The sequence below is a fragment of the Aythya fuligula genome, chromosome 4, assembly GCF_009819795.1.
Source record: "Aythya fuligula isolate bAytFul2 chromosome 4, bAytFul2.pri, whole genome shotgun sequence".
Classification (NCBI taxonomy): Eukaryota; Metazoa; Chordata; class Aves; order Anseriformes; family Anatidae; genus Aythya; species Aythya fuligula.
The window spans coordinates 20,250,727-20,262,443 of NC_045562.1; the positions used below are offsets into that span (position 1 = coordinate 20,250,727).

General features: G+C 52.9%; 1 protein-coding gene across 1 annotated transcript; it reads right to left on the reverse strand.

The window, feature by feature from the left end:
* Positions 1–358: 358 nt before the first annotated feature.
* Positions 359–1,498, reverse strand: HELT (helt bHLH transcription factor). Its single transcript, XM_032185918.1, has 4 exons — positions 1,472–1,498; positions 1,187–1,291; positions 967–1,063; positions 359–858 (listed from the first exon to the last, which is right to left on the reverse strand). The coding sequence occupies exons 1-4, from the start codon at positions 1,496–1,498 to the stop codon at positions 359–361; spliced, it is 729 nt and encodes a 242-aa protein (XP_032041809.1).
* Between the last annotated feature and the right edge of the window lie 10,219 nt (positions 1,499–11,717).

Sequence of the window (11,717 nt, forward strand, 5' to 3'; positions counted from 1 at the left end):
CCCCGGTGGCGCCGTCGGGGCCGTGCCGTGCCCGCGGGGCGCGCAGCAGCCCCCCCGCCTCCCTCTGCGCTCCCATTTTTGCCTTTCGGGGGGCACGGAGCGGCCCCCCACAGCCTCCCCCAGCCCACCCCGCACCCCCAAAGCCCCCTCCCGGAGACAAGAAGGGGCCGCGGCCACACACGTTTATTGCAAGGCATCGCTGGTACAGGCGCCGCGCCGGGGGGGGGGCGGAGGAGCGGGCGGGGTGCGGGGAGACCCCGGGGGCTCGTCCCCGGTCCCGTCCCGGTCCCCGTCCCGGTCCCGGTCCCCGTCCTGCCCCGTCCGCGGCCATAAATAGGAGTCCGCCGGGGCCGAGCCCCTATAGCACGGCGGGGGGCTGGCCGGGGGGCAGCCCGAAGGCGTTGGGGTGGGAATGGCCGAGCAGGTTGAGGTAGCGGCGCTCCAGCCCCGGCACGGGGGAGAGGAAGGCGCCGCGCTGCTGCCCGGGGCCGCCCAGGGGGGAGGCGGCGGCGGGGAGCGGGTGGAAGGGCAGCGGGGGGCTGCGGGGGGCGCCGGGCCACGGGAAGGGCCCCCCCGGGCCGTGGGGGGCCGGCAGCGGGGTGTCGGCGGGGCCCAGCCCCGTGGGGCGCTCGGGAGCGGGGTGCAGCTGGAAGGGGAGCTCCGGCTCCGGGGGGGAGCCCAGCGAGGCCAGCAGGGGCTCGGCCACGAAGCGCGCCTGGGACTGGAGGAAGGCGAGGATGCGGGCGTACTTGGTGTCCTTGGTCTCCATCCTCTCCACCGTGGTCAGGTAGTGCACCAGGTTCTTCATGCACTCGTGGTAGCCGTAGTGGAAGTAGTTGGCGAACTCGGCCAGCAGCTCTGCTGGAAGGCACAGCGGAGCGCGGCTCCTCAGCGCCCGGCCGCCGCCGGGGAGGGATGGGGAAGGGGTGGCGGCGGGCAGGGGGCAGGGGCCGCCCGCCTACCTACCCTTCTCCCGGCCGCGGGGGAAGTCGGCCGAGTGCAGGGCCCGCAGGTACTGCACCGTCATCTCCAGGATCTCCGCCTTCTCCAGCTTCCCCGAGCTCTGCAAGACGCGGGGCAGGGCGCCGTCACCTCTCCCCCCGCGCCCCGACGGGCCGGCCCCGGGGCCCGACACGGCCCGGCACGGCCCCCCCAAGCCAGGCCCCGGGGCCCGGCCGCCGCCTACCTGCTTGGCCAGGGCCATGGGCACCGTCCTGCCCAGCTCGGTGAGGCAGCGGTTGATGCGGTCCCTCCGCCGCTTCTCGATCACTTTGTGGGACACCGGCGTCCTCTGCAAAAACAGACGGGGCGCGTTAGCCCCGCTGAAATCCTAAACGGCGGCCGGGCGCGTTTAGGATTTGTTTCCTTATTTATTATTATTATATTTTTTTTAGGGCGGGGGGCGGCTTTATTATTATTTTGGGGAGGGGGAGGGCAGGGCAGGGCCGGCCGTGCGCGCAGGGCGGCTCACCCGCCGCTCCTTGAGCTTGGAGGCCATGGTGGGCACTGCGGGCCCCTCGGCGCCGGGCCCCTTATAAAGCCATCCCCGTGTCCTGGGGGGGACGGGGGGCCTTCACGGGCCCGCTGATCCCATAGGATTAGGGAGAGCCGCGCCGGGGAATGTATGCATTAAAGATCAGGGTGGAAGGGGGCGAGAGAGAGGGCCGGGGGGACGCTCCTTCCCTCGCCCCCTCTCCCTCCTTCCCCCCTCGCCCCGCGGCCGGGGGGGGCCCAGCTGTGTCGCCCCACGTGGAGCCGGCATCGCACGTGATGGCCCCGCGGGGCCGAGCCGAGCCGGGCCGGGCCGGGCCGGGCCGGGGAGCGGGGCGCAGGGCGCATCGTCTGTGCCAGCCGGGGCCGCCCGCTCCCCGCGCCCGCCGCCCCCCGGCACCCCCGCCCCTCCCCGGCCCCGGCGCTGACTGCATTTTAAAGCCTGTCCAGAGTCATTAAAGTAATTAAGTAAGCCCTTAATAGGCTGTTCCGCCCGGTTCAAGGGAGAGCCCTCGGAGCCGGAGTGGCCCCGTTTGTTCTCAGGCTTTTCTCACACGACTTGGTGACACGTCCATCTTTATAAGAGATGGCAGCGCGGCTTTTTGTTTACCCCCGCTTTATGCGGCGGGGACACCCCGGCAGGTGTGGGCCCGGGGGCTGGCACACGACCCCCCCCGCTCCCTCGGCCCCCCCGGCGGCCCGGGGAGGCTCTCGGCAGCCTTTGGCACACGACGCGGCTTTTTGTGTGGTGCGCGGCTGTGTGGTGCCGGCCCGCCCCCCCGCTCCCCCCTTTGGAGAGGCTCAATTTGTAGCCTATTATCCTATAGGAAAATGTCCCATTGAAAAGTATGAATAGTTTCATTGGGCCTAAATTTTAATAATGCGGGTCAAAGAAAAGAGGGGCAAATAAAGAGGGGATCGCAGCTGGCCCGAGAGTGCATTATGCGGTGTCACCTGCGAGCGGGGTCGCCTACAGACCCCCTATTCATTTGCCTAATTTTGGTCAATTTAACAAACTTCAGGAGAAATTATTGTGGCATTGTCAGGGAGGGTAAAGCTTTCTGATCGAATTAACAGCATGTTTTGATCCGGTAAATGTCATTAAAAAGAAAGAAACAATCGCGTTTAAAGGGGGGCTCCGCGCTGAACGCGCCAAGTGGAGACGCCGGAGCGCACAGCTCACAAAGGGAGCAAGTAACTGCCACAGGGGAACTTTTGTACGCTCACATTGCTGCAGTTTTTTACACAAAAAGGCATTATTTCATACTTGAATACGTCTAATCCAACAATTGTCTATTTTCCGCAAACATATTTTCACAGCCCTCGCCGCCCTCCTCTCCCCTCCGCCCGCCTCGGCCGCGCTCCTCGCCCGCCGAGCGCACGGAGCCCCCGGCACGGCACGGCCCGGACCGGCCCGGATCGCCCCGGACCGCCCCGGCGGGGCCGCCCCGGCGCCACGGGGGGGGCCGCCCCCTCCGCCGCCCCCCCGCCGCCGGGACCCCGCCGCCGCCGCCCCGGGGGGAGCCCCGGCGGCCCCGGCCCCCCCGGCCCCTCTCCACGGCCGCCCGTGCGCCTCCGGGGCCGGCCCGGCGCCTCCCGGGACTCCCCCGACGGCCGCCCCGGAGCCCCCCCCGGGCCCCTCCGGGCTCCGGGGCTGCTCCCGGGGGGGGCTCCCGGTGCCGTCCCCCCGCTGCCGGCCGCGGCCCGGCCCGGGGAGCCCGGCGCGGCGTGCCGCCGGCCGCTTTGTGCCGCCGGGAGCCGGGTAGCTTGCGCCATATTCAGCGCCGTACAATGGGATTAAACACCAACCGTTATCATCCAAATTAACCAAACCCTGAATGGCAAATGGGGAGGGGGGAGGCTGTTTTTTTTTCCCTTTTTTTTTTTTTTTTCCTTTTTTTTTTTTCCTTTTTTTTTTTTTTTTTAACACCCCCACCTTTATAAAACAACCAGCGGAGATGGAGTTGATCCACTTACTGTCTGTGTTAACCGCCAGCTGCAGGCACCTGCGAGGCTGCTCCCGCCGCCAGGGAGGTTGGTTATGTGGTTATGTCCCCGAGGGACGCGTCGCCGCCGCCGGCCCCGCTCCGCCCCGCCGGGCAGCCCCGGGCACCGGGCACCGGGCACCAGCGGGACCCCGGGGCTGGGCGCGCCGGGGGGCTCGGCGGGGCTGTGCGCCGCCGGCAGCTCCCGCTGCCGGGGCTTTTACACTCGCAGAGAGGCTAGGAGGAGGCTTTTTATAAGAAAAAATAATTTAATATGGATATTTTTGAACGTTTTGCATCCCCACGAGAGCCCACTCCACCTCCTCGCGGCAAAGGTGTGCGCGGCGATTTGGGGCCCCGGCTGCGGCTCCCCCCGGGGTGGTGCCACTGGGGGAGAGGTGCCGCCGGTGGGGAGCACCCCGGTAGAGGTGGCACCCCGGCGCTGGCTCAGTGGGAGGGGGCCCTTTGGGCACCCCTGGAAAAGCATCTCTCCTTAGCTTTTCGTGGCAGCGCCTCGCACCCCCGCTTTGGCCCTTTCATCCAAAAAATCCCCCAAACTTTGAGCCCTGTTGTAGGATCTCTTGGTGCCTGAGGTGGCAGATGGGACTGCCAGGTCAATGCACCTTCAGTGCAAGTATAGTTTGCAGTGTGATTTCAATATAGCCCATGGTGCTGTTCAGGATGAAAAGCCTTTTGTAAATGTAAAACCTGCCCTGCTTTGCTTTTGGATTACTCTGCTTTATATGAACGCCAGTGGGAGGACTGCTGCATTCATGAGGACACACTTTCCATGACTTCACACCTTTTCAGCCTTACCGAGTCCGCATGTCAGGCTCAGCACTGGAGCTCGGTGGATGGCCATGGCGGCAGAAGGGGAAGAGCAAAGGGACACTTGGAAAAGGTCCCATTTTCTAGTATCTCCTTTGTCAACTTTTTTTGTGTCAGAAGTAAAATTTCAAACTTATATGTAGTAGAGTTAATGAATACACAATTATACAGAATTAATGAATACAGAATTATTTAGGAAAAAACGTTCCACTGATTAAAGCCAGGTGTAGTTGTACATGTTACACTCCTCTACAGAAGCCAATTTACCTTGGCACAAGACCTGACACAGCCTTTACCTGTCATATGTTTCTCTGTGTGGCAAAACCCAAGACAGTGTGTGCTGGGTGTTTGCACAAGGCAAGTCCCTGAAGTGGCACGGAGGTGCTCAAAGTTGCCCCAGTGCCACTCAGCATGCAGAGCTAGAGGCAAAGTGGCGTGACCTGAGCAGTCTGCCAGTGCCATCCCTGTTATTAAAGCAACTTTGCACATTTTCCTCTTTTCTTACCTGGGTTTAATCCCTATGTGCATTTAAGATGAAGAAGGATTGCATTATATTGTGAAACAATTCTCAGAATCCATGCAGCTCTAGAAAACAGAATTTGGTGCTGTGCTTTCCCTTGTGCTTTTAAAAATCAGGGATTGATTTTGAAATTCTGGGGTAAGGATCCTCAGAATTAAAGAGAATCACCTCATGTCATTGGTGACAAACAAGATGTCTGTAAGCAGGCACTCCAGTTCTCAGGGGTGCTGGGGGTAGGGATCCTGTGTGACTATCTGGTTCCTGCTAAAATCGATTTCAGTGGCATTCAGGTGGTCTTTCACCTGTGGGGATGTGAGTGCTGGGTTCAGTTCTGGGCCCCCATGTGCAGGAGAGACCTAAACTCACTGCAAGGAGTCTGATGGAGGGCTACAAGATGATCGGGGGACTGCAGCACCTCTGTGTGAGGAGAGGCTCAGAGAGCTGGGACTGCTCAGCCTGGAGAAGAGGTGGCTCGGGGGGATCTCATCAGCGTGTACAAATACCTGAAGGGACGGTGAGATGAAGATGGAGCTAATTCACTCCCAGTTTGATTTGGTGTAAAGGAAACATAATTTTTCAAGGTACAGACCAGGTTTGGCTCTTTTACTCTATTCCCAGCAGAGTAACTCGTTTAGATTCAGGGCTTCTACACCTGTGCATGGTGGAATAAATGGGAAGGAAGCGCAGCCTTTCTGTTTATTGTGCTTCACCACATGTTGCATTATAACTTGACTCATTAAAGAGTCATTAGCAACCATTATACCTCTGACTGCTTTGTAAACAATGCTAATTCAATAGGAATTCAGAGCCTAATTCCCTCGAGAGTCTTTTATAACTCCTAGCCATGACTTTTTTTCTAGCTCAAGTGGGAAAGAGGACCCTTGTGAGAGGTTTATGAATCCTGCATGTTCTACTAATTTTGTGACACCATAATTCAAGCGTGCTATTATTATTTAAACCCTCCATACAGAGCCTTAATTGTGGACTTGGAATTTGATGGACTTCTTTTCAGCAAAGCCAAAAAGGTCCAAAAAAGCTGGACCCAAAAGCTGACCCAAAAGCCCATTTTGCTCTAACTTGAGAGAGGCCGAGTGGATCAAACACTGCACCACTGCCCTGTCCCAGTGGCTTCCAGGCAGTCATTTCTGTCATGTGCCTAACTCTGCTAACTCTGAGAGACTTGTGATGTTGGGACTGGGTTATGGACAGGCTGTGCCCTGCTTTTGAAGTGCAAACATTGGGCTTATAACAGCTGTGGTACGGAGAAACAGAGAAAGAGGCTAAGTAATGGGCGACATCCCTCCACCTCCCTGCCTTTGCAGAAACAGGGAGGAAACATCAGTGGTCTTGCATGTTACACTGATCATTGGCTTTTGTGAGATTTATCCAGTGTCAGCCTATGGCAAACAGGATAAAGGGAAGATCTGAGAGACTTTGTGAAGGCATCTGAAGTAACGTCTCTACTGAGAAGTCAAGGGGCCGATGCCTCTGGTTTCCTGAGGGGTCTGCCACGTCTGCCACATCTTCTCATCATCGAGGACTGCAGCCCCAGCTAGCTGGCTTTTTGCAGCATCATTGTTGCTGGTTTTCTGCTAGCACTTTTTTTTTTTTTTTTTTTGTGGATACCAAATGGTTCTTGTTGAAGGCAGAATTATCACATTTCTCTGAGTGCTAGCACCAAATCCTGTTGTAGCTTGGAATAATGGAGTGTCCCACGTGTCCTGTTTGTTCAAGGAAAGAGGAGCTGGATATGCCCAGGAAGGGAGGCCTAGGGAACACAGTTCTGTTAGCTGCTGGGAAAACCTACATTGCAGGAAACAGCTTCTGCAGCTTCTGCAAAGCTTGGGCTTTCCTTCTCCAGGCAATGTTATTGGCCTTTGAACACCACCAAAAGCCCTCTCCTGTTTGTGAACTGATGGCCCAAAGGCAATCCCAGAGGTCCCGATGCCATGTGAAGAACCATTTTGCAAAAGCAGGTGTGAAGTTAGATTACATGTACTGGCTCAAAAACATTATTTCTTTTCTCCACACACCTTTAGCAATAGCTAAGCAAGTCCTCTTCTATTACACAGGTGAAACGTGGTTATGAAATACCACTTCTGGAAGTCATGAAAATATTTGGGGTGAGCACCATGCCCTGCTTACCCTATTCGTAGAGTCTCCCCTAGTGCACCACTGTGTGGTATCAGAGGGAGGATAACAGAGTTCTGGTCCAACCCTGTAGGGCCATTGTTCTGTCAGAACTGGGTAGCTCTGACATGGGGGCATCAGAAGGTTGCCAAAAGTTTCCCCAGGTAGTCCTGCTTAATGGGTAAAGTCAAGAGTATGTTGAAACCCTGGCATTCATGACTCATGAGCAAGCCCCCAAATTGTTAGGATGACTGAAAAATCAGGAGCTTAAACTTGTCAGTAATAATAGTAAGCAAACAGAAGCAGGGTTATTTCTGTGGTTTTCTGTTCGTTTTTCCTTTTCCGGCCATTTTGGCTGGTGTCATAACCACTAGGGCAGATAAGTCATTTTTATGAAGCTTTTATGTCAGTCACGGACCCCAAAACAGAAGTGTAAAACACCAAACTCTGTTAGGACGGTTAAATGAAAACAGGATGTTTTCAGGAACACCAGAAAGTGTGGCTGTGCCAGACATGGTTCATTTCATCTGGTTTGTTTTTAAAACTAAGGCTGCCAGGCTGGGAAGGGGTGCACATCTTCCCCCTGGCTTCAAATAAATCGTGTTTGGGGATGGGATAAGGAAAGCGAAGCAGGAGAAGAAAGATGGGAAGGCAAGTGTGCTTGTCAGTGCCAAGCACTGGAGCCATGTATCCAAATGTCTTTTCTCCACAGACATGAATACATCAGTGATGTCTTGTGCAAGTTAAATGTGCTGGGGGTCAAACCTCCACATGTACAGAAGCACAGAAATGAATCTGGTTTGTGAGCTCTCCGCAGGTCTGCATTGCTATTAGCCATTGCTATCGTTTGAGGTATTATTGCTCTTCTGGAAGTGTTTCTGGGCTCTCTCATCACTGGATGGCTTTTAGCTTCAGCACTATCAAATTTGGGGTCACTCAAGTGGGTTAGGAAGAGGTTGGGGAACTCCTTTAGGCTGTTTTGGCATTGTTTTGCTGAAGCAATTGTATATCTGGCCTTCATATATAAAGTACACATTTCTGCACTGCTATAGACATACTCTTCAAATGGCTTAATGCAGAAGAGTTTCAGCATTAATAGCAAATGGAGATTTCTCTTTCGTATAGAACTTGTCCCAATATACATGCACCTTTAATGGGAAGACTGCTCAGCCCTGTCCTCGTGTTTAAGCCCTTTGCAAAAGGTGGGTTTTTGTAATCCCCAAGTAGGACACTGCTTGCCAAACGTGACTCCTGATGAACAGGCGTTTCATGTCGCTTGCCAGCTCCGTGAGTGGTTGTGTGGTTTTGTGATCAGGTCTGGGGATATTAGGGGTTGGCTACTGCCCTCTAGTGATCCGGCACATCTCACGATACCCCACGGTTTCATACTGGCTTCTGCTCTTTTCTTACCCAGCTGCTAAATTTACCTTTGTGCACGATCACAGCCCTGAAATTCCGTGTTCTGAATTAATGTTGAATCTGAAGTCAAGGTTCACAAGTCATGTCTCCAGATTTACACTAGCTGACAGTAGGGACTGTCCCTAGTGTGGACACCAGCTGATACATCTCTAAAAATACAGCCGATACCATCCAGACATGCCCTGTTAGGCATTCACATTGCCACCTGAGATGGTTCTTTCCCAATTCCTTACAAAAGAATAGATCCTGCTGTGAATAAGCTTATTGATTGATTTACAGCTTATATAAAACCTTGCTACACTTTAAATAATGTATTTTAATAGTATATATGTAACCCTCCTTTCAAAATAATAATAATAATAATATCAGCAACAACTATGGGGAAACATTATAGCATGTCAATCATTGAGAAATGAAATATTCAGTTCAAAATAATGATTTAATTGGGAACTTGTCAGTAGAACCAGAGATCTCATTTCTTCTCCCCCTCTTTTTTTCTCTGCACTAAAACGAGCAATTGCCTGATAATTAAAAGCAGGGTGTGCTCTTTATCTCCCAGGCCCTGGCCTCAGAGTGCCCACGTTCCCTGACTGCATGCTCAGCTGGTGCAGCTGCTGTCTCAACAGAGCTCTGCTGGTGGCATCAGAGGGCAGTCTTGAGGGTTTGGTTTATTTTTTTGTGTGTCAGTCTGGCTAGGATCTAATTTAAAACAGACCAGGATATGGCTATTTTTGTTTTATTGCCCTGGCTAGATGCAGTACAGTCTGTTAAGAAAAGCTGTCTCCTTAAGCACAGCATCTGGCTGTGATGCTCATCAGTGACCGTGAACAGCCAGAGGCTGGAGGCAGCCGTAGGTGTGATGGCTACAGATTCAACATCCCAAAAGTGAGGAATATATTGATCTGGTTGGACTATACAATAAGCACACAGGAAGATAGTGACCCTTACTTCTATGCTGGAAGACTAACTGAATGGTTAACAGCTTTGACTTGTATTTTGGCAGCTTAGGAAAAAATGTGCTCCGATTCTCTGCAGAGCTGTACAGACAAACCCAGGTTTTTGTTGCTCAGGTACATGAGATGGTGACACATATGAGCAGTGCAGCCTGTCTGGTCTGTCACACCTTTACTTCTGTTGCTTCTGTGACAGTGAACACTGCTCACCATCCCCTTTAGGTCATATTTCATCATTTTGCCTGCAGAATTAAGTAGGGCAAAGGTTACAAGCGTTCTTGGCATCTGCCAGATGATGTAGGAGGAAACCAGCAGCATCAGAAGGTCTGTGTTGTGTAATCTACTGATATTTTTGGAGATACACTTGGGTGATAAAACATTCACTTTATCTACTGATCAGGTTGCTTCCTATAGAGTAGAAATTGTTTTAAAGACCGTCTTGGAGAGACCTGTATAGGGTCAAACTTTGCAAAGGTGTGAGGATCACTTAGAAGGACCAGATTTATGTGACTTACAAGGAAACAGATGGCGAATGATTTTTCATGAACATGAGACTGGCAGACAATACTGATTCACCGTCCAGCTGAGGGAAGGGGAAGAGTAAATACATAGAGGTGGAAAAAGAGGTGGGATAGGGGAGAGCATGTTGCAGATAGCGTTTCATATACTGAATCACTTCTGTAGGAGCCATGTTGACAGCTACTCCCGATTTTGAGGATTGTTCCAAACTGAATATCGCATATCCCGAAAGGATCTTGAATGGTCCTAAAAATAGCATGGTAGTGGGGATGCCAGTTTGTTCAGCTATTTCCCCCTGATGTCAGCAAAATTAACAGCCATGGAAGGCAATGCTGCATGATCAGCTGCTACGATTCTCAGTGTGTGCGATACCGTTGAACAAAACCTGGTGCGTGACTGGCAGTCACAGAGGCAGAAGGGGCTCATTTCCACTAACCTGGCAGTTTGGCCATTCAAAAGGGTGAACAGGGATCTCACAAAGTGCTGTACCCGCAGCTCACCCCATGCATGCCAGCTAACCTGGGCTGCAGGGGGGTAAACACCAGGAGAGGGAAGGGGCTGAAGCCAAGAAATGGTGGAAGATTTCCCCTCGCAGGGGTGCGTGGAAGCTGTGCTGATCTATTAATTTCATATTAGCATCAAGGAAAAATCTGTGCTGACCTTTTGACCATCGTGGCAGGAGAAGTGGTTTTAGGGTACACATGAGAGCTGGATAGGCACAGTTGTCCCTGCTGGCATTGGGGATGGGGTTGTTTAATGCTAAATTGCAGCTGTGCTATTTTTATGAAGCAGTAATTTTCCTCCAGAATTTTGTAGCTCCCTGCGTTGTAAGCTCTGTTACTTGGGCACTTTTAACATGATGTACAGAGACTCCAGCTTTTCATTGCAGCAGCTGCGTAGGCTAAATGTGCTGATCAAGTCTTTCTGCTCCTGGTGCTGGCACCGAGTCCTGTAGGTGTGTTTTGCTCCTGGTTGACAGAAGTCCTTTCCCGTGACCAGCCCTCGTCCACTTAAAAGATACACTGAGCACCTTTCCAGCCGTGTGGGGTAATTCCATGCACACCGTGTGCTAGCGGTGGTGGGGGAGTGCCCCGCAATTGTCTTTTCAGGCAGGGTTTTTGGAACAAAACTTGAGTTTTTGCACCATCACAGTGCCTTTTAACTCCAAAGTATTCCAAGTGAATCTGCTGGACCCATCCCATTAGCATCAGAAGGCATTACGTTAGCATCTGGAAGCACTGAAACTCTGTTTGCACCCATTGGCAGTTTTGGGCTATTTAATGTTTTGCTTTGTACTTGCATGTTTATCTTCTCGATTTTCTAAACACGAAGTTAAAGCACTGATGTGTCAGTACAAACTTTTCCTGTTAACTGATTTCTGCATTGAAGAAATATTTTTTTCCAGGAATAATGCAACTTTATTTTCTAAGGCAGCTACCATCTGAAGAAGGCCGTGGTTTTTCAGGTGTACATGAAACAAACAGGTTGCATTCACCACTGCCGTATTTCTCCTCAACTTAGTGAATTTACACTAGGGATAAATTTGAGCAAATGTTTCCAGGCAGCCATCAATTTGCTCTGGTCTCCAACTGAATGTTACAAAAGCCTAAAGTAGGTCTTGGGGATCTGTTTGGTAACAGAGAAAGAGATTTCATCGCTGTTGACAGCTTCTGGGTACATAAAAGACTGACTGAGCTGCAGAAATATCTTCCAGCGCTTATGTCCCTTGCGAGCAATTGCCAGCTCATTGCCCAAGAGGTCTGAAAGCCCGGGAATGTGTGCGGTGCAGCAAGGCATGGTGCACCTAGGGGGTGCCCTATAGATTTAGCAGCCCATGCCCTGGAAGCAGCAGAGCCTGTCAGCCAGGTCGGA